The 21884-nt window shown below is 49.5% G+C and overlaps 3 protein-coding genes across 3 annotated transcripts in view; 2 read left to right on the top strand and 1 right to left on the bottom strand.

The window, feature by feature from the left end:
- LOC116830268 (E3 ubiquitin-protein ligase TRIM39-like) overlaps nt 1-21884 on the top strand; it is a 475516-nt gene that overhangs the window by 41081 nt on the left and 412551 nt on the right. The window lies entirely within an intron of this gene.
- Nucleotides 8050-10102, top strand: LOC116830186 (C-C motif chemokine 4-like). Its single transcript, XM_032789494.2, has 3 exons — nt 8050-8171; nt 8330-8444; nt 9584-10102. Exons 1-3 carry the CDS (start codon nt 8099-8101, stop codon nt 9663-9665), a joined length of 270 nt encoding a protein of 89 aa, XP_032645385.1. The 5' UTR covers nt 8050-8098; the 3' UTR covers nt 9666-10102.
- Nucleotides 17245-19803, bottom strand: LOC116830267 (C-C motif chemokine 4-like). The gene is made up of 3 exons (XM_032789679.2): nt 19570-19803; nt 18547-18661; nt 17245-17726 (listed from the first exon to the last, which is right to left on the bottom strand). The coding sequence occupies exons 1-3, from the start codon at nt 19640-19642 to the stop codon at nt 17639-17641; spliced, it is 276 nt and encodes a 91-aa protein (XP_032645570.2). The 5' UTR covers nt 19643-19803; the 3' UTR covers nt 17245-17638.

Below are 21884 nucleotides of genomic sequence, written 5' to 3' on the forward strand. Positions count from 1 at the left end.
ACTGGCCCCTTCAGATCTGTCTGCACCAGACACTTGGAAAGCAGAGGGACCCCACCCTCCGGGCATCAAGGGAAAGGCTCCAAGAGTTGGGTGCCCTGCACATCCCAAGGGTGTGGCAGCCTAGAGGTTTCATACCTCTCCTGCTTTGCATGCACGAGGCTGGAGGCCCTGCAACTGGTGCACCCCCATCGCCTCTGGGATCTTGCAGAGCAAAGAATGGGTCTGCTCAGGGTGACCCTGGTGACCCCAACCGCTAGCCTCTGCAGAGAGATCTCACCACCTCATGGTCAGTGATAGCAAAGGCACTGGGGTATCGCAGGTGTCAGCATGGGCACCAGACCATTGCTAGCAGGAGGCTCCAGCCAATGTTAGACGCTGCCGTCGCCAGGTGTGAACCCGCATTTCCTGCTCTGTCACACCCTGAAAGGATCCGAGGGAGCCAGAGGGCAGACACACCTCACCACGTCCTGCTCAGCAGTGAGACAGTTCTGACAAGTTCTGGAGCCTGAGATGAGTCCTCGAGCTGGAACCTGACAAAGTATGAAACCTGAAATCTGTGTGAGAAACAGCCTGGAGCTTCCCAGCGTTAACCAAACTCAAACTCCTGGTTCAAGACAGACCACGGGGCTGCCAAGCACCTCACAGAGCATGTCCCTCGACCTCTGAGCCTCGCATAACCCAAGGCTTTCCCATCACTGAGGCCAAGCTAGCTAGTCCATACCCACTGGCCTGGGACAGGAATGGGCCTGAAATACCAACCAACAAGCCAAGCCCACCCCTGGCCAAATGAAGCAAAAATGGCTGGCCAATCATAGGAGAACAACAGAAGCCCCTTGCCCCCTGGTAAGGTGCCCACCTGGGTGACCGACCTGCTCGCCCAACCCTAGACCCAACCCTGGGTGAGGTCTTAAGGAAGGATAGAAAACGTTTGGGAACGAATCTCTCAGCCCTGTTGCAGTGCAGAGGAATAGTGTGTGCACCCCGCACACTGTGCTCTGTGTTTTAGAAACTGCCCCAGCCTAGCCAGGGCCTGGTGTGTCTGATGGCTATTTGGGACCCAATGATGCTGGTGTGGTTTGTTCACATTATTTGTGTGTAAAGAGCAAAACACACAACCCATCCCCCCGGAGACACCTCTTCCCCTCCATGCCAACTATACATTCTTGTGAGCACGACCAATAATACCACAATGCACCCTATTTTAAGGGAGTAACACTCATCCCCCATCCCCCTTTAAATCCTGATAGAATCATGGAATATCAGGGTTGGAAGGGACCTCAGAGGTCATCTAGTCCAACCCCTGCTCAAAGCAGGACCAATCCCCAACTAAATCATCCCAGCCAGGGCTTTGTCAAGCCAGGCCAACCAGACGGTCTCTATGCAAAAGAATATGTGGACACAAATCTGACATCAGGAATCACAACATTCAAAAACCAGTAGGAGAACACTTCAACTGCCTGGTCACTCAGTAACAGACCTGAGGGTGGCTATTTTGCAACAGAAAAGCTTCAAAAACAGACTCCAATGAGAAACTGTTGAGCTTGAATTGATATGCAAACTAAATGCAATCAATTTAGGCTTGAATAGAGACTGGGAATGGCTGAGTCATTACAAACATTGAATCTATCTCCCCTTGTAAGTATTGTCACACTTCTTATCAAACTGTCTGTACTGGGCTATCTTGATTATAACTTCAAAAGTTTTTTCTCTTACTTAATTGGCCTCTCAGAGTTGGTAAGACAACTCCCAACTTTTCATGCTCTCTGTATGTGTATATATATCTCCTCAATATATGTTGCCTTCTATGCGTCCAAAGAAGTGAGCTGTAGCCCACGAAAGCTTATGCTAAAATAAATTTGTTAGTCTCTAAGGTGCCACAAGGACTCCTGTTCTTTTTGTGGATACAGACTAACATGGCTGCTACCCTGAAACCTGTCAGGATGGAGATTCTACCACCTCCCTAGGTAACCCATTCCAGGGCTTCACCATCCTCCTAGTGAAATAATGTTTCCTAATATCCAACCTAGACCTCCCCCACTGCAACTTGAGACCATTGCTCCTTGTTCTGTCATCTGCCACCACTGAGAACAGCCGAGCTCCATCCTCTTTGGAACCCCCTTTCAGGTAGTTGAAGGCTGCTATCAAATCCCCCCTCACTCTTCTCTTCTGCAGACTAAACAAGCCCAGTTCTCTCAGCCTCTCCTCATAAGTCATGTGCCCCGGCCCCCTAATCATTTTTGTTGCCCTCCACTGGACTCTCTCCAATTTGTCCATATCCTCAATACACACTTGGCCTTTTAAATAATTTCTCACTTTTCCTTTCAATTCTCCCATCCCCCCAAATATCCTTGCCTCAGTTATAATGTTATAAAGTGCCCCTTCAACCCAGGAATAAGAGAAGATTAAGAGGAGACTTGATCCCAGATTGTAAGTATTACATGAGGAGAAGACTGCAAGGACAGGATTAGAATTCAAAACAACCTCGACAATTTTAGAGCAGCTCTCCAATCTAACAAAATGAAATCCAGTAAAGGCAAATGCAAAGTGCTACACTTAGGAAGGAAAAAAGCAAATGCACTGCTACAAAATGGGGAATAACTGGCTAGGCGGTAGCAGGGCCGGCGCTTGCATTTAGGCGGCTTAGGCAATCGCCGAGGGCGCCAGCATTATTAGGGGGCAGCATTTTGCCGGATGGGGCGGCAGACGGCTCCGGTGGAGCTGCTGCAGTGGTGCCTGCGGAGGGTCCGCTGGTCCGTGGCTCCGGTGGAGCTGCCGCAGTCGTGCCTGCGGACGGTCGGCTGCTAGCGCGGCTGCGGTGGACCTCCCGCAGGCACGACTGCGGTAGCTCCACTGGAGCTGTGGGAGGAGCCAACCATCCGCAGGCAGGACTGCAGAGCCGGGGGACCAGCGCGGGGGGCAGTGAAATGGCCATGCGCCTAGGGCGCTCAAAGCCCTAGTGCCGGTCCTGGGCGGTAGCCCTGCTGAAAAGGATCCGGAGGTGATAGTGGATCACAAATTGAATATGAGCCAACAATGTGATGCTGTTGTAAAAAGGCAAATATTCTGGGGTGTATTAACAGGACTGTCATACCTAAGACACGGGAGGTAATTGTCCCACTCTGCTTGGGACTGGTGAGGCCTCAGCGGGAGCACTGGGTCCAGTTCTGGGCACTACACTTTAGGAAAGATGTGGACAAATTGGAGACAGTCCAGAGGAGATTTGGGTTAGATATTGGGGGGGGGGGGGGGCGGAATCCTTTCTAACTCTCAGAGTGGTTAAGCTCTGGAACAGGCTTCCAAGGGAGGTCGTAGAATCCCCGTCACTGGAGGTTTTTAAGAACCGGTTGCACAAACAGCTGTCAGGGATGGTCTCAGGATACAAAGTCCTAGGTGATCTCTTGAGGTCCCTTCCAGCCTTATAGTTCTATTATTCTATTCCTGGCTTGGCCACAGCCCTTCTGGGTGACCTTGAGCTAGTCACTTCATCGCCCTGTGCCTCAGTTTCCCCAGACAACAATACTTATTTCCTTTGTAAAGCCTGCTGAGCCCGACTGGTGAAGAGTGCTATAGAAGAGCTGAGAATCATTATTAATAACGATACATGATGGGGCCCAGAGGCAACAGCTACACCTAGAAGAATGATTTTGAGTCTCACTCTGTCGATACTACAAGCATTACCAGGGCCCTGTTGCAGCCCTTCAGCTATGTCACTGTAGTGTCTATGCTTCCTACATCAGCTGAAGGTTTTGATCTGCCAGTGTACTTAATTTACCTCTCCAAGAGACGGTAACAGGTTGATGGAAGAATTTGTCTATCCACCTAGCTGCGTCTACGTTAGGAGTTAGGTCAACCTAACTATGGCACTCAGGGTGCAAAATTTTTCACAGCCCTGAGCAATGTAGCTAGGTTGATCTAATTTTTAAGGGTGGACCAGGCCTCAGAGGGATACAGGAAGGGTACCAACTTTACTGGGGATATGCTCAGATTCTAAAGAGAACTGTACTGTAGTTGACAAGAAGCATTTCTCCATGCGCTAACTGTTTTATATCGATACGTACAATTAGGCAAAACCATCTGCAACATCACTTATAATGTCATATCCTTTCTGAAAGGAAAGAAAAAGAAATCAGATCAAATTCATTTGTAATATTGATTGCATTTCCCCCTCCTCTACCAAATATTTCAGAACCTGATTGTTCAGGGTTGAATTGCATTATTCAAGGTGTTTTATGACATAGCTAACATGGATATCGTACTGTAAGGATTGTCACCATCTTCTGGTTTCTCCCTGGGTCATACGCTATGGTCAAAGGCACTATAAGGTGCCTGTTGAATAAAACTGTCATCTAGCCTGTGTTTAATCACCATATTGTTTTTCTGCAGCTACAGCTTCTTTCTTTGTAGCCTTGGTGGTGCTCCAGCAAGGAGTTTTGTTATGATTGTCTGCAAAAAGGTCAGGTTTCTCCCAGGCACATATGGGCTGTAAGCATAACCCATAGCCAGATAATGGGCAGAGCTCTCCTTTTTGAGCTGTGCAAAATTTATTTCCTTGGATGTATGGAATCCCCAAGTCCTCATTTAGATGCACCCACTTCTTCATTTATACCATAGTTTGCAAACGAGCTTCACCTGGCTATAGATGGTTCACACTGGTGAAGACAGAATCTCTCTGAGCATCCCAGTGGAACACTGAGTCTTTCTTTAGGTGATCTTCTAGTCATGCCAAGACTTCTGCAAGGTCTGGTATAAACCTAGCAAGGTAAATCCCCATCCTGATGACTTCTCCAGCTCAGCATCCCATGAAGTGGGCTGTAGCCCACGAAAGTTTATGCTCAAATAAATTTGTTAGTCTCTAAGGTGCCACAAGTACTCCTGCTCTTTTTGCATCATTCTCTAGTGACCTCATTTCAGCAATTGCTGCGCCTTTTGCAGGCCTGAGCTTTATATTGTCAGCTGAGGGGGTGTGATCAAAATCTTTTGTTTTGATTGGTCTAACATTGTCTTTGTCCAGATTGAACTTGATCCCTTTCTCTCCAGCTCCTTGGAGTATGGCTTGTAGATTGCAGCTACCAGTAAGGAACATGATGCCAAACACCAATGTCTGAAGTTATAACAATAAATAGGAAACAAACAAACAAAAGTCATACATTTTTAAATCAGCAGATCCAGATAACTTTCATTCAAGAGTTGTAAAAGATCTGGCTGAGGAGCTCACTGTACTGTTAATATTGATTTTCAGTAAGTCTTGGAGCACTGAGGGATATCCAGAAGACTGGAAGAAAGCTAAAGTTGTGCCAATTTTTAAAAAGCGTAAACCGGCATAGGTGTTGGAACTCGGAGTGCTGGGGGTGGTTTCCATTATATACAGCAAAGAGTCCTGTGGCACCTTATAGACTAACAGACTTATTGGAGCATGAGCTTTCGTGGGTGAATACTCACTTCGTCGGATGCATGTGATGCATTATATACAGGATATACAACTTGGTTTAATGGCTCTCAGCGCCCCCACTATACAAATTGTTCCAGCTCCTCTTTAAACAGGACGACTTGGTTAATAATAGACCTGACATTGATCACGAGCAAGATAATGGAGTGACTGAGATAGGACTCTGTTAATAAAGAACTAAAGGATGGTGACGTAAGTAATGCAAATCAACATGGATTTATGGAAATAGATGCTGTCGAACTAATTTGAGATCTTTTTTTGGATGCGATTAGAAGTTTGGTAGATAAATTGACATAACAGACTTATGTAAGGCATTTGACTTGGAATCACATGGCATTTTGATTAAAAAATTAGAATTTAAAATTAACATGGCACACATTAAATGGAATAAAATCTGGCTAATTGATGGGGCTCAAAATGAAAGGGTCAAACAGGTCAGTTTCCAGTGGGGCTGCGCAGGGATCAGTTCTTGGCCCTGCGCTACTTAACATTTTTATCAGTGACCTGGAGGAAAACATAAAATCATCACTGAAAGTTTGCAGATGACACAAAAGTTGGGGGAGGGGTAAATAATGAAGACAGTTCCACTGATTCAGAGGGACCTGGATCACTTGCTAAGCTGGGTGCAAGCAAACAACGTGTGTTTTGATATGGCTAATGTAAATGTGCACATCTAAGAACACAGAATGCAGGGCCTTCTTACAGTGTGTCCGGTTCTGGTGCTCACAATTCAAGAAGGAAGCTGATAAATTGGAGAGGGTTCAGAGAAGAGCCACGAGAATGATTAAAGGATTAGAAAACCTGCCTTGTAGTAAGAGACTCAAGGAGTTCAACCTCTTCACTTTAACAAAAAGAGCAGGTTAATGGGTGACCTGATCACAGTCTGTAAGTACCTACTTGGGGAACCAGTATTTAATAACGGGCTCTTCTATCCAGCAGAGAGACGTCTAATACCGTCCAATGGCTGGAAGTTGAAGCTAGACATATTCCAACTGGAAATAAGGTGCAAATTTTTAATGATGAGAGGAATTAATCCTTAGAACAATTGACCAAGGGTCATGGTGGATTCTCCGTCACTGACAATTTTTAAATCGAGATGGGATGATTTTCTATAAGCTCTGCTCCAGGAATTATTTAGGGGCAGGTCTCTGGCCTGTGCCATACAGGAGGTCAGATTAGATGATCATGATGGCTCCTTCTAGTCTTGGAGTCCATACTTGCTGGAGGATTCTCTGCAGCTTGAGGTCTTCAAACTGCAATTTGAAGACTTCAATAACTCAGACATAGGTTACGGGTTTGTTACAGGAGTGGGTGGGTGAGATTCTGTGGCCTGCATTGTGCAGGAGGTCAGACTAGATGATCATAGTGGTCCCTTCTGACCTTAAAGTCTGTGAGTCTATGAGTTTGGAAGGGATCTAACCCCTCCTGCTTCAAAGCACAAACCAATCTGTAGCTGGAGGCAGATTATCCCTTACCTTACACTGTGGATTTCTTGCACCTCCTGAAGCAGCTGGTACTGGCCACTGTTGAATACAGGAGATTGGGCCGATCTGATTGATATATTAGGAACACTGGAATTGCTCTATCAGATCAGACCATAGTTCAGTGTTCCTAATATATCATCTGCCGCAGCTGCAGCCCCACGAAGCCTGGCATAGGTGTCACCAATTTCTTCTTGGGTGGAATGAACACCAGTTGGAATGGATACCAAAGGGCACGGGGGTGAATCTGTCTCTCCCTCCTAGGGTATTAAATGTGGTATCATTTAACCTCTCACACCTGTGTGACAGCTGCCATCTTCAACACAGTGAGGGCTGACCTGGGGACTGCCAGAGATAAAAGCACATTCTGCAACAGCTTGAGCTAACAACCCTGCACACGGTAATGATGTATGTGTGTGTTGTGTGTTACAACTCCTATCCTTTGCAGACTGGCAGACAGGGACCTGTGACACACACTCCTTGGTGGATTAACGTCTGATGTTACCTGCCAACACCCCGATCTTCCATCCAGGACGAAATCCTGCTTGCATGACTCCAGTGACTAAAGGCACTAAATCGAAGCAAAGCCATTGAGTGTCAGATGAAGAATAAAACCCCTTCCACGACTGTGTTCAGGTGGCTCTGGCAGGATCGTCCTAGGGCAGAGGGATCTGCAGATGGCGCACCACCAGTGTGGTAGCTCCAACGGCACCTCTTCTCGCACCCACTCTTAACCTCTTGTTCATATGAAAGCCTGGCTCCTGAGAGAAGCAGCATATCCCAGATGCCTCCTGTTTTTCCAGACTTGCACAACTTGCAAGTGGAGGGAAAAGTCCGTCTCTTTGTTCCAACGGATAAATCTCCCCCCACCCCAAGCTCCATGTGACTTACAGGCACCGTTCTGTTTTCCTTGCAGCCTGATAGTATGAAATAAACGTGCTGAGTAAGAGCTTGGCATGGTCAGCTCTTCACTTATTAATTCCTGAGCGTTGGCTCCCATCTGCACTGCTCATGCTGTGACATCCGGTCTGGAAATTCCACTCTTCTCCCCTTTGTCTCTCTGCATCTGGAATTCCCTATAAAAGGATGGGAGACTCTAGCTGCTCAGTGTCCGAGCTGGTGTGTGCAGCAGTCCCTGGTTCAGTTCTGCTCATCCTCTCTGCACAGCAACATGAAGGTCTCCGTGGCTGCCCTCGCCATTCTCCTCTTTGCTGCCTTCTGCTCCCTGACCTCCTCTGCCCCAGGTGAGTCCAGTCTCTCTCTCTGAAATTGTCCATTTCTGAAGAAAATCTATTTATTGCCCTTTGGAATGGGGGAGGGGAACCCTTCCCCTGATAACGTGTGTTATTTTCCCTTGCATGGAATTCCAGGCACACTCACACTGTCTCTTTCCATCTTTCAGCGGGACCGGACATGCCCATCTCCTGCTGCTTCTCCCACACGGCCCGCCAGATCCCACGCAGCATGGTAGTGGATTACTATGAGACCAGCAGCAAGTGCTCCTTACCCGCTGTAGTGTAAGTGCAAACTCCCAACGCTGGAGCCATGCAGTGAGCAGAGACAGCTTCCATTCCAGTGCATGCTGGTGTTGCAAGTGTTACAGTGCATTCATGCACTGCAATGGAATAGTTTGCTCTATGTGTGTGGTTCTCAAACTGTGGGTCAGGACCCCAAAGTGGGTTGTGATCCTGTTTTAATGGGGTGGCTTAGACTTGCTGGGGTCTGGGGCCATAGCCTGAGCCTCACCACCTAGGACCTAAGTCCAAGGGCTTCAGCCCTGGGCGGTAGGGCTCAGGATTCAGGCCCTCTGCCTCAGGCTGAAGCTCCATCCAAGGCAATGGGGCTCGGGCTTTGGCGGGACTAGGGTGGGCTCAGGCTTTGGTCCCCCTGGGGTTGTGTAGTAATGTTTGTTGTCAGAGGGGGGTCACAGTGCAATGAAGTCTGAGAACCCTGCTATATGTCTACAGTGAAACAGCCGCTGCAACTGACTCGGGTTTGCAGGGCTCAGCTGTGGGGCTGTCAAACTGTGGAGTAGACATTTGGGCTCGGGGTAGAGCCCCAGCTCAGGGATTCTGCGAGGCGGGAGGATCCCCGAGTCTGGGCTCCGGCCCAAGCCCGAATGTCTACACCGCAGTGTTTAGTCCCACAACCTGAGCCTGGGTCAGCTGACTCTTTTATTCCAATGTAGACGTACCCTTGGTGTCTGGCAGCTGCTTCTGGTTCTTAGCATGAGGCAAATCCAGGTGTCAAAGGCCTGAGGTCGGTGACTAGAGAGCCCACTGCACCAGCACAGATTCTGAGAGCCAAGTATTCACAGCCCAGAGAAGAAGCCACAAGCAGGAATTCCCCCATAGCTCCTCTAGGGTCCGGGGGTGGGACCTACACACCTGGGGATAATGGAGTGTGGAGGCAGGGCAGGAAGTGAGGCTGGCGGAGGGCAGACCACAGGAGGGCTTTAATATGTAGAACAGGCAGCCGAATGGAAGGAGGGGCAGGCCAGGTGGCCCAGACCACCATCAGGTTCTGATGGAGGATCCTTCAGGGACAGGGCAGAACTGACTGGCTGTAGTGGGATCTGGAAGTGGGGCGCCCCAGGACGGTGCGGGAGAGACACAACGTTTCTTTCACTCTAACCCGTCTCCTTCCTGTCCCACAGGTTTATTACGAAGAAAGGCCGGGCCGTCTGTGCCAACCCCAGCAACTCCTGGGTCCAAGCCTATGTGACCACCTGGAGCTGAACTGAGCGGAGTGGGGGAAGGAGAATTATTTCTATTTCTTGTGTGTATTACGGTAGCACCTCGCAGCCCCATTGTGCCAGGTGCTGTCACATGAGACAAACAGGTGATTCCTGAGCCCAAGCACTGGCCATCTAAGGACAGAGTTCAAAGGGCATTGGAAGGACCTCACTTCACTTCTGCTGACACAAGGCAGGATGCTGCTACCAACCCACTTTTCAAAGAACTGACAAATGCTGGACTTTTAACATATCATGCGATGCTATTTAATGCAGTTGGGACCCTATTTTTTGTATTGCTAATTATATAATTTATGGCATGCGTGCAGGTGGGTCACATGACCTCCCATGCATCTCAGTGATAGGCACAAAAACACCCCAAACGTGTTGAGTTCTTTGTGCTGTAATATTAGGCGATGACCAGGGATTGGGTAAAGTGATGATTCTGGAAAATAAAATGTTTTGTAGAAAAACACTGTTTTTTGCCTGAATGTAATTCCTGACTGAAAGGATCTCCAGGTCCTGAAACATCATCTGACCACTGTGCCTGCCTGTCTCACTAGGAGTGGATCTGGAACAAACCCTACCAGCTCAGCACCACCAGAGTCTGGGGAAAATTTGGCCCCATTTGCAGTTCACAGCTCAGATCCCTACATCACACACATCCACCCCTGCGTGCCCCGTCTACAGTACACACACCCAGCAGCCCATTACGTACATGCAAGTACCTTAAAGTGGGAGGACAAAGGGTTAAATCTCTTCCCCTGAGCTGAACCAGGTTTGCAGAAATTGCATTGAGGGGATGAGCAGGGGAGTTACTCAGCCTACCCAGTGGAGACACAGCCACTTCCCCAAGGCACTGAAGTGAGTATTCCCCCTTCCTGTAGAGACACTGTCCCTTGCCCTGAGTGCTCTTTGCAGAGCCCTGCGGGTGGCTAGGAGCTGGTTTGTTTAAATGCCCTGGAGAAGGAGGCTTGTTGTTCCACTTGCCACTTCTATCAGCTATGGCCTGTTGTTTCTGGGCACGGAGCCAGCACGTGTATGCACATACCCATGCTGCATGGATCCACTCAGCACTGCATGCTCCTTAATGCTTCGGGCACACCTCACCCCTCCTTTGCAATCCCTTGCTGCGCACACCTGGCTGGAGAGACACAGCTCACCCCTCCCTTGCGGTCCCTCGCTGCGCACACCTGGCTGGAGAGACACAGCTCACCCCCCTTGCAGTCCCTTGCTGTACACACCCGGCTGGAGAGGCACAGCTCACCCCTCCCTTGCGGTCCCTTGCTGTGCACACCTGATCAGAGAGACACAGCTCACCTCCCTTGTGGTCCCTTGCTGTGCACACCCGGCCAGAGAGACACAGCTCACCCCTCCTGCAGAGCAGCTGAGATGAAGGAGAGTTGGCCAGGGATGGGGGACAGATGCTGGAGGCAGGCAACCTTGGCTCTATTTCTGACCAGTTTATCTTGGGCATGGTGTCAAGAATAAATGGACACAAATCGGACATCAGGAACGGTAACATACAAAAGCCAGCAGGAGAATACTTCAGTCTCCCTGGACATTCTGTAACAGAGTGAAAAGTAGCCATACTTCAAAAACAGACTTCAAAGAGAAACTGCAGAACTACAATTCATTTTCAAATTTAACACCATTAATTTGGTCTTGACTAGGGACTAGGAGTGGGTGCCTCTCTACAAAAGCAGCTTTGCCTCTCCTGGAATTGATACCTCCTCATCGGTTATTGGGAGTGGACCACATCCACCCTGATCGAATTGGCCCTGTCAGCACTGGTTCTTCACTTGTGAGGTAACTCCCTTCTCTTTGTGTGTCGTTATAAAATGCCTGCAGCTGTAACTTTCACTGCATGCATCCGAAGAAGTGGGCTTTTTACCCAGGAAAGCTTATACCCAAATAAATCTGTTAGTCTTTAAGGTGCCAATGGACTCCTTGTTGTCATCTTGGGCATGTCACTTCCTTGCTTTCTGCCTCAGTTTCCCTATCTGTAAAATGGGGGTGATGATGTTCACCCTTGTAAAATGCTTTGAAAGTGATAAAATTACATCAGCCCCTGAGAGCAACACACACTAACAACTCCCAGCACATTCTTATCTAATACTCACCCTTCACTGACTCACCCTTGCAATGACACACTGATTACACTTGCTTTGACTCCCACTCTTAATCCAGAGTGACACTGCATTTACTGATTTATTCCACCCTGTACTCATGCGACCATGACCTCACCATGCTTCTTGAAGGGGGCTTACTCCACACTCACCTCCAATTACTCCATCGCTTTCTATCTCCACCCGGAATCCACATCCACTTCCTCCAAATCTCTACAAACCCCTCATTGCCTAAAGATCACGGGTGAAATAATATACAGATGAGATTTTTACTACTGCTAAGAAATATCTTGCATCCCAGCAGCAGAAATAACTCCTGTAAAGCCATTCAAAAACAGAACTCTGTGAAAAGCAACTGTTCCCAAGAGGATAACCTGAATCGAGTGAAAGAACCACATGAGACAAAACAGACCAGATTCTACTGTCACTCACACTAGTGTAAATCTAGAGTAACTCCACTGACCTCACTGGAGTTACACTGGATTTGTACCTGTGGAAATGAAAGCAGAATTAGGCCTCGTGTATTTCAATAAGATCTTCATTTGACAGAAGGCAAAGGTCACAGTTCAAGATAACAGGGGGTTCATTTTATTTCTGGGGTTCGGGTAGAAAGGCTGACATCTGAGCGGCACGCAGGCTTATTGTCTGATGAAAGGTCAAACAACGTCTGATCCTATATGAATGCGTCAATGGGGGTGTCGCAGCGGTACCTGCCCCTTAGCACCTGCTGCTGGCCAGGAACAGCACTGCAGGTGCTCCATAGCTTCATTTCTCCTCACTGGAATTTTCTGTCTCTCCCAGCCATTCACGTGGCTCAGGGCTCGCCACGTCACTGGCTGAAACTTAACCCCCTCCAGGGTGAAAACAGTCCAAAGAAACAAAAGTTTCTTTTCTTCCTGTTAGGTGCTCATCCAGGCTCAGCTGCCAGGCCCTTCTGGGCTACCTTTAGGACAGAGCCCTAGTTCCTGGCTGCTTCCCTGGAGTCCATCCAGACTCTCCTTTGCAACCTGCCCCAGGAACCCAATTTGCTTTCTGTGGTTCCTCCCCGGGCGGAGCTCTTTGCCCGGGGGTTCCAGGCTCTCACCTGACCCCAATTAGTCTAGCTCCTTTATGCTGGGAGGCCGCTAATTCTGGCGCAGGCACAGCTGATTGAATGAGGCAGCCCCAGACATCTTGGCCCTTTTAAAGATATGTCTACACAGCGAATCTCAGAGCTGGATCAACAGGCTCGGGCTCGGGCTAGTGTAGATGCTACAGCTGGGGCTGGAGCTGGAACCCCAGGCTCTAGAGACAAGGGAGGGAGGTGGGCTTAGCTCAGAGAATCACTGCTCCCTGTATAGACACACCCCAAAGGGCAGGCAGCCCTCCGGCAGGGCATTCTGCCATTGTCTATGACAGCGGTTCTCAAACTGTGGGGTGTGACCCCGTGTTAATGGGGTTGTCAGGGCTGGCGTTAGACTTGCTGGGGCCCAGGGCCAAATCTGAAGCCTGAGGGCTTCGGCCTTGAGTGGCAGGACTCAGGTTACAGGCCCCCAGCCTGGGGCAGTGGGGCTTGGGTGGGCTCAGGCTTTGGTCCCCCGTCCCAGGGTCAGGTAGTAATTTTAGTTATCAGCATGGGGTCACAGAACAATGAAGTTTGGGAACCCTGCACCCCATGTTGGTGCAGGGCTGAGCCCCTGATGAGTCTGATTTTGGCGGGTGTGGCTCACACCGGGGTGCTCACTCACTAGGGCTGGGCAGGAAATGACATTACCCCCCCCCCACCAGGAAAAACGGCAGGAAATGGCTCCTCCCCCCACCCTCATTTCCATGCAAATGACCAGGATTTGGTCAAAAAATCTGAAACCCTGAAAATCGGGAAAAGGTCAGAGTTCTGTTGCCACATTTGGGGGGTTTTGGTTTATCTGCAACCCCCCAAAAATTCTCAGTGAAAATGGATTTTTTTGGTGAATTTCTGTTTAGCTGAAAAGGTTATTTTTCCACCAAAAGAATGGAACACGTTGTAACTTGTGGGGATATTTGATCGCAGAGCCATGGGGCTCCAGGCCAGCTTTGTCCTCATGAGCTCAGTTCATAACAGTGGAAGCTCGTGTACTTTCACCCTGCAGCGTCCCCTGAGACCTGGGGAGAGACTGACTCCGCCTAGCCATTAGACATCCCGCAGTGACATGCTGATGACAATTTGTTCTAGCCAGCGTGAAATGCAACGTGGACTCGAACTGTTCTGGCCATTAACTCTAGGGCAACGACATAAGTGCGGCCCTCCTCAGCATGCTGCATGGCACAGCAGGGTGCAGATGAGGTTAGTTCCCGGCTCTGCGCCTCATTCTGTCACCTCCTCGCCTTCTCTAGCAAGACTCCCCACAGCTGCTAGTCAGTGGGAGGCTTCCACTCTGCAGTGGGTACCCTGGCCCGCAGGACCTGTTGTTGGGGCAGTGAGGGCAGGTGGGAGGGTGCGGCTGGTTCCAGGCGAGGGGACTCAGGACTTAGGGTCTGCAAGGGTCCCCGTTTGACTCTGCCTGCCAAGGATCTGGCAAGGAAAGATGTGGAAAAATTGGAGAAAATCCAGAGGAGAGCAACAAAAATGTTGGAAGGGCTAGAAAACGTGAGCTGTGAGAAAAGATTGAAAAAATTGGGTTGGAGAAGAGAAGGCTGAGAAGGGACATAAACATACATAAAAGGCTGTTATAAGGAGGAGGGTGATAAATTGTTCTTTTTAACCTTTGAGGATAGGACAAGAAGCAATGGGCTTAAATTGCAGCGAGGGAGATTTAGGTTGGACACTAGGAAAAACTTCCTGGCAGGGTAAGTAAGCGCTTTGCTTACTTACCCTGGAAGTTGTGGAACCTCCATCACTGGAGATTTTTAAGAGCAGGTTAGACCAACGCCTGTCAGGGATGATCTAAAATAACGGACTTTAATGCAGAGGACTGGTCTAGATGACCTCTCAAGGGCCCTTCCAGTCCTACCCGTCTCTGTTTCTGTGACCCTTTCCCCCAGTCCCCAGGTGTGATTTCCTTCATTCCCAAGGATTAACCAGCCTCCAGGGTCCAGGAGCTCTCCACTGATAAGAGGCCCCTGGATTCAGAGGTCTCTTTACACACAGAGGCCAGGTCTGAGCTCAAGAGGAAGCTCTCAGTCACTCTGTGGTGACTTTAACGTTATCCGGCCGTGTTGAAACTTGCACTGGGGGAGCAGCTTCCTCCTTGTGCCAGCTCAGAGAGTGGTACATACGCACACAGCCCATGACCTCAGATCCAGTCCTGCTCAGCTCCCTGGTTCCACTCGCAGCACCTTACCAGAACCAGCCCCAGACTGTGGCATTCGCACTCCCCATTCTGCCCTCCCCTGCTTGGGGTGCCCAATTCCTGTTATCCCAGACACATTTCAGCCCTGCCCATCTGGGGGCAGGTGGCCGAGGGAGGCTGGCCATGGGGATAAAGTGCTGAAGCAGGACACTGATCTCCCCTGATCTCTGAGCTTTGTCTTTTAAAATATAATTTTTGTAAAAGCCAAATTTTTTGCTACAAGCCTTTGAGTTTGAGCTAAAATGTGACCCTTTCCACCATCTCTCCCTTCAGTCTCTAATCCCACCATATCGGAGCACTGCACAGCCTTTCGTATATTCCTCCTCCCAACGCCCCCATGAGGCAGGGCAGGGCTATTATTCCCATGGCGCCACAGAGAAACTGAGGCCTAGATCTTTGCAAGTCTTTAGGGGGTCCAACAATAGCAACACGCTTGGCAGTGAAGGTCCATAGTACTGAGTGTCCATGTCCAACTTGTAGGGCTTTATTCCAGGCCTCTAAAAGCTCTGCGGGGTTTTTGCTAACCTGGAGCAGCCAGATTAATTGTGGGTGAGCACGTAGCCGCACCCAGCCCATGACCTCACGTGTGATCTTCAGGGCTCAATGTTCAAGGCCTTCGTCTCCGAGATGGGCTGTATGACAAAAGACTGTCAGCCGTTGGTGGCCAGTGGTGACTGCCGTCCTCTCGAGGACAGTTCTCAAAAATACATCCCATTAGTGATCAAATCAAACGAACTTATGCCCAGTAGTCACTGCTGGAAGCACCGGTGAGGTGCCTCCCGCCTCCTGCTGTCTTGTTTGAGCAATGTCCTGTTCCAGCACTGTATAAGAGGATCGGCAGTACACAGGTTGGCTAAAGCTGTACTTTTGTGTGTTTGAGGATCCAACTCCCACTGATTTCCTGTTGAGTTCAGAATGGCAAAATGGAGCTTTAGTCTGCTCACCATTCCCACGTGTATCCTGTCAGTGCCCACAATGTGCTGCACGCTGCCCCACATGCAGGGATACACTGCCCTGCCCTCCAGAGCTCATACCCTCCCCCTGCCCCATTGTCCTGGGTTCGGTACTTCGACATTTATATTCTCCCTGGCAGGCACCTCCTGGAGCTTCTCTCCAGGAGTCAGGCATTGCTTCTGGACTGGAGCCGTCCCCCATAGACTGTGCTTTCCCTTCACAATGGGCCTGTACATTTGGCCGGGTGCAACACAAAGCCACCCAGCAAGGGCCTGTCTTGTTTCCTGTCAAATCGTTCCTGTGCCCTGGGGTGATGGGACCCACGGGCAGTCCAAGCCCCGTCCCTTGGGACATTTAAACCTGCACTGGACAAGGCTGCAGGGAATGAAATCTAGGGAACAATCCTTCAGTGGCTCCTGGGACGGACTTAATGCCTGACCTACTAGGCGTATTCCAGTGCCTATTTGCTGCATAGTGTTAGTGTGCATGCACCTGTGTATGAGTGCAGCTGTGTATCTGCAGGCAGTGTGTGTATGCACGTGGCTGTGTCTGGGAGCGGGTGCATCCATATGCAGGCGTGTCTCTGGGAGTGAATGTGTGTGTGCAACCGTGCAAGTGGGGTGCTTCACGGTCCATCAGGGCCTCTTTGTGGGTGAACATGTGTATGCAGGGCTGGTTGTGTGTGTGACTCTGGGTGTGTGTGTGTGTATGGTGGGTTGTGGAGAGTGGGGGAGATGTAAATAGCTGTGTGTGTGTGAGTTGTATTTCTGTTCAGGGCTGGTGGGGGGTGCGTAGAGGTATGTCACTGAGGAGTGTGTTGGTGTATATGTGTGTGTGTATTTCACAGGAAAAGTGTAACCTGGATTCACACCCTCCCGTTGTTATTTGTTTTGTGAAACACAACACCCAGCTGATGAAGTTTAAGCAGATTCATTGAGTCTAAGGCCAGAAGGCCTTACAGGTCATTCAGCCTGACCCCTGTAGAGCCCAGGCCACGTGTGTGCAGGGCTGTACTGATGTATGAGTGTGTGTGCATGCAGCAATGGTGGGATATGTGCACTGGTGTGTTTGTGTGTGAGGATATGACAGCTGGAGGGGGCTATTTCCTTGCAGGGACGGGTGAGTGCTGGATTTGTGACATGAATGCTATTAGGAAAAGTGCCAGAAATTACTTCAACACAGAACCAAGGGGTTGATATAAAAATATTTATTCTATGAAAAGTGTTTCATTTTCTGCCAAACTCACTCCAGCCACTGCTCAGCAGTGCAGCAGACACAGCCAGGGCTAAATACCAAATATATTAAAGAATCGTCTGCGCGTCTGTGATGTGAGGAGACCCGGCCCAGCGGCTCACTCCCACCGCTCACAGCCAGCTTGCTATAAATAACATAATTTACAGTATAATTAGGAGGTTTTGCACCGATCCAGGATTTTAAATAACTGTACATGATATTCACAAATTCTTGGTTTTTATCAGGGTTCGGGGCAAATTCAGCTCCTGTTCCTGTGTCGTCACCCTGTCCTTTGAGGGTTTACGCTCCCACTGCTGGGGGCGGCGCATCACCTAGTCTGGCCCCTGCTCTGCTCAGTTCAGTTCCAAGTCAGCCACGTACTCTTCAACCCAGGATTCACTGGGGTTGGCACAGAGTTCACGGCCCCTCTTCGTGATGAACCTGGGGGGTGGGAAAGAGATGGGCCAGAGTCAGAGGAAAGGAGGGGACATTTCTCACAAATGCCCACCCCCTTTTGCTGCACCCTCACCCCATTAGGTTTAGTCAGGTCTGTTCTCGCTCTCTGAAGGACTGTCCATCAGTCCCTGGTGGTCCCGAGGCTGCCGCCTGGCTGCATCTTCCACACACTGGTGCCCCCTTGAGATCTTTCCTCTCCCAGCCTCCATCCTGGCCCCACCTCACACCATTACGCCTTGAGCGCAGGGCTTAAATTCTCATACATTATTTCCCTGAGCCCCCCATTCCCCACAACATGCTAAAAAACTTCAGGGCCAGTGGAGGGCGGGGGGGGGGGGAGAGGCTTCAGCCACTGGGCTGAAGGGGAGGGCAGGACTCGGGGCTTCTGCCATGCAGCAGGGTGTTGGGGCAGGGCTCTGGTCTTCAGCTGTGAGGTGGGGGATCTGGGGGCTTTAGATCTGTGGTGGGGCACAACACACCCCCTGCCCTATTTGGGGGGCACACTGAGGCTCCCAGCAGGTTTGAAAATATTTTCTGAATTTAAGCCCTGCTTGAGTGGGCAGATCCCATCCCCAGCCTATCATGCGGTTGGAAACCATGACACCCCCCCCCCCCACGGCCAGTGCTGTCCAGCTCGATATTGTCTGTGTTGCTGCATGCCTGTCCTTCTCTATACCAGCCCCTGTGCTGCCCGGCCACAGGCAGTCACTCCAGCCCATGTCAGTGCAATGTACCGATGTATGAAAACAGAGGGCACCTCAGCATACCCGCCGCGTGCCGCTAGGAGTCTGCCATTGGCACTTACACTATGCCCGGCTGGGAGCACATGCTGCTGGTGCTGTAATAATCCTTCACGAAGTTGCGGGGGATCTTCCGGGCTGTGTAGGAGAAGCAGCAGGCAGTCGGGGGGTCAGAGCCAACTGCAAGAGACAGAGATGAGTTCAAACCGGTGCCAGGGAAAGCCCTGCCTGGCTCTCCAGAAGAGTCCCATTGGAGAGGTTTGCATTAGTGGGTTTTTTAAATTAGTCTAGAATTTCAGTGGTGCCAAGACATGACAGTGGTTGAGCATTAGTACGTACACAGTGATCTGCAGATGGCGAATTATTTACGATCCCTACTTCACAGAGGGGATCAGTGAGGGACAGAGTGGCAGAGACCTGTCTGCAGCCACAGTACAGGCCCATGGCAGAGTCGGGACCTGAAGTCAGGAACGGGCTCACAATCCTATGAGCTAATCACTAGCCAGACCCCTCTTTCCGCCTTGCCCAGGGTTCTCTGAGCCCCCTGAAGTCAGTCTGTTCTGAGGATGCTCAGTATCTGGCAGGACGGGGTCCTTAGTGCCAGTTCATTCACAGAGAAGATGCAGCAACGCCAGCTTCTGGCAGCCCACCCCGACTTGGACAGTCCCTTGGCGGGTAAGCGGAATACCCAGGCCCCACTTGGCCCATGGCCTCTCTGGTAGGCTCCTTAGCCAGGGTACCAACGATCTCTGAGGAGTGAGACCACAGACTCATTTCACCTGGCTCCCCAGACAGCCACTAGATGGCAGGGCCCTTGGTCACTTCCTGTAGAGGCTGCATTTGAACTCGTGACCCAGGGAAGGAAGCCTCTAAGCCAACCAGCCTCTCTCAGTCACATTGTCTGTGGCGTGATCTCACTGCAGAGATGTGGAGAGAGACAACTAGCCTGTATCGTTCCGAAGTGCCCCAGAAAAGCACAGCAGAGTGAAAGCACGGATGTGCCATGGCTGGCTAGCACAGAGCTAACTGGGTGCGTCTTCCTTCACTCACGGCCAAATTGGCTCTGAGAAGACAGACAAGGAACTTACTTGGTGCGGAGGAGGCCAGGGAGCAGAAGGTAGCAATGAGGAGAAGGGCGAGGGCAGCCACAGAGACCTTCATGTTGCTGTCGGATGGGGATGAGCTGCAGCAGCTGAACCGGAGCAGGGACTCCTTCAAACCCTTTGCCGTCTGATGCTGAATCTCTGGTCTCTTCCCCTTCTTATAGGAGCCTGGAAACCAAAAGGAGGGCCAACCCCCAGAACTATGGAAATTCCAGTGCATTCAGGAGATGACGACATGGCGCAATTGTGCTATTTGTGGAAAAGCGAAGCAGCAGTCGCAATGGAGGAAATCCCAGAATAGTTTGTGTGAAGGGCCAAGGCCCCAAGTTCTTACTCTTCAATTTGATTTCAACATCACAGGAAAAGACCAAAGAAAATGTGTCATTAGTGTTTCTGGAAGTGCAAACTGCGCCGATCTCTCTAGTGTGCGGTTTCAGACTTTGCACAATGCTGAAAAGCGGAAGGGTCTGGGCTCGCAGTCGAGTTGTGGGGAGGAGAAAAATGTTTTAATTCTATTTTTTTTTTCATGAAAAGAAATTGGCTTAAAAGTAGATGTAAATCTAGTTGGGGGATGAGGAAGAGACGTGAAATGTTTATTTTCAGACTGGACTGAGTTCAATCCATTAGTTAAAATCGATTCTTATAAAATACTCACCTACTCTGTAGATCCATCACTCGTATTATCTCTAGCATGTGTGGTGTACAATCTACTGCCCCAACATGATAGCGGCCCAGTCTTGGAAGGTTTGAGTGCCCTCAATTCCCATTCCCTTCCTGGGAGATGAAGGGCCTCGACATCTCACAGCATATGCTCAGCACCTGACTTATCTTTTAGGAGGGGTTGGTGCGTTCCTGTTATCTGCAGGGAATGTTTTGTACCATCCTTGATATCAGGATGTTCTGGTATCACTTGATATCGGGATGTGTTTGCGTGAGCACTCTGTGCTTAGTGCCAATTCCCTGTTGCACATTCCAGAAGATGGCTCTGAAAATTGCCCTGTGAAGCTGCACAGGAGAATGTGAATTCTTTTCCTGGAGGTTCTGACCAAACAGCTTGAAGGAGGTCACCACACACCACGTAAAGGGCTTGTACCTTGCTATTCTCAAGTCATTCGCTCCCGTCCTGCTCATGTCCTTGGGTAATTTTTTAGTCAAAACTATTTTCTAGTGAAAAATACAGACTCAGGGATACTGAAATGTCTCACGAATCCAGAGTGAAGTCACCAAATTGGTTTTGTCAAAACCAAACCTGACTGGCCAACCAATCAGAAAAATCTGAAAAAATTGAAATGTTTTGTTTCGACATTATCAAAATGAGTCATCTCAGTGTTTTGGTTTCAAAACAAATTGTTGTTGGAAATTCCCTTCAATTTTATTAAACAAATTTAAAACCTTAAAAATACTCAAAATGGAAGTGAAACATTTTGCCCCAAACAAATTTTGATTTGCTGAAAATTTCAAAAAAAATGTCAGTTTTGGATGGATCCCAAATGATTTTTGCTTTAATTTGGCAAAGTTGCCAGAGAACGGAAGCATCTGTTATTCACATAGTCCTACGTGTAGCATCTCAGCAAAACTCCTGAGCCCCAGACCCTGGTTTTCGCCCCTTCGTTTCTCTCCTCACTTGGACAATACATGCATCTCTGCTCTGTCGTGGGCGGGGTTTTGTTGAAGAGGAACTTTCTGGTCTCACCGTACTTGTACACAAGCATGCAGGTACATACACAACACATGCCCACATGGTATATTCAAGAAGGCCTTTCTCTTTCCCTTCCAAACCTTTTGTTAGGGGTGAGTCACTGGTCTTAGCCCCTGGAGAACCACAGAGCTCCCTTACACCTTGTGTAAATCAGGTGTAACCCCAATGAAGGCAATGGAGTTTCATCAGTGTACGTTATTATTAGGAATTATTATGTATCCTGTGATAGCACTCCAGAGTCCCAGGCATGGATCAGGCCCCATGGTGCTACGTGCCGGACAAACTCAGAATAAAAAGAAGGTCTCTGCCCCAAAGAGCTTATGATCTCAGAATAGATAAGAGACAACAGATGGATACAGACAGATATACAGGGAGCACGAAGAACCAGTGAGACGGTACGGTCAGCGTGATGGGCAGTGGTCTTACCTCACCAACTAACCACTGTCAAGTTTTTTGTATGCCTGGAGGGTTTTAGTGCATGAAGGGCAGGATGGGAGGGAGCACAAAGGCGCTTGTTTGAAAAGTTAACAAGTGGGCAATGGAGGCCGCATCATGGACCGATGGGAGGTGGGAGTCGACCTTTCCTTACTGAAGGAGAGAT

This window comes from Chelonoidis abingdonii, chromosome 20 (genome assembly GCF_003597395.2).
Source record: "Chelonoidis abingdonii isolate Lonesome George chromosome 20, CheloAbing_2.0, whole genome shotgun sequence".
Taxonomy (NCBI): Eukaryota; Metazoa; Chordata; order Testudines; family Testudinidae; genus Chelonoidis; species Chelonoidis abingdonii.

Coding starts and splice junctions, on each gene's coding strand:
- LOC116830186 (XM_032789494.2), top strand. CDS start 8,099: ATGAAGGTCTCCGTGGCTGCCCTCGCCATTCTCCTCTTTGCTGCCTTC. Junction 8,172..8,329: donor CCTGACCTCCTCTGCCCCAG/GTGAGTCCAGTC, acceptor TCCATCTTTCAG/CGGGACCGGACATGCCCATC. Junction 8,445..9,583: donor TGCTCCTTACCCGCTGTAGT/GTAAGTGCAAAC, acceptor CCTGTCCCACAG/GTTTATTACGAAGAAAGGCC.
- LOC116830267 (XM_032789679.2), bottom strand. CDS start 19,642: ATGAAGGTCTCTGTGGCTGCCCTCGCCCTTCTCCTCATTGCTACCTTC. Junction 18,662..19,569: donor CCTGGCCTCCTCCGCACCAA/GTAAGTTCCTTG, acceptor TGTCTCTTGCAG/TTGGCTCTGACCCCCCGACT. Junction 17,727..18,546: donor TGCTCCCAGCCGGGCATAGT/GTAAGTGCCAAT, acceptor CCCACCCCCCAG/GTTCATCACGAAGAGGGGCC.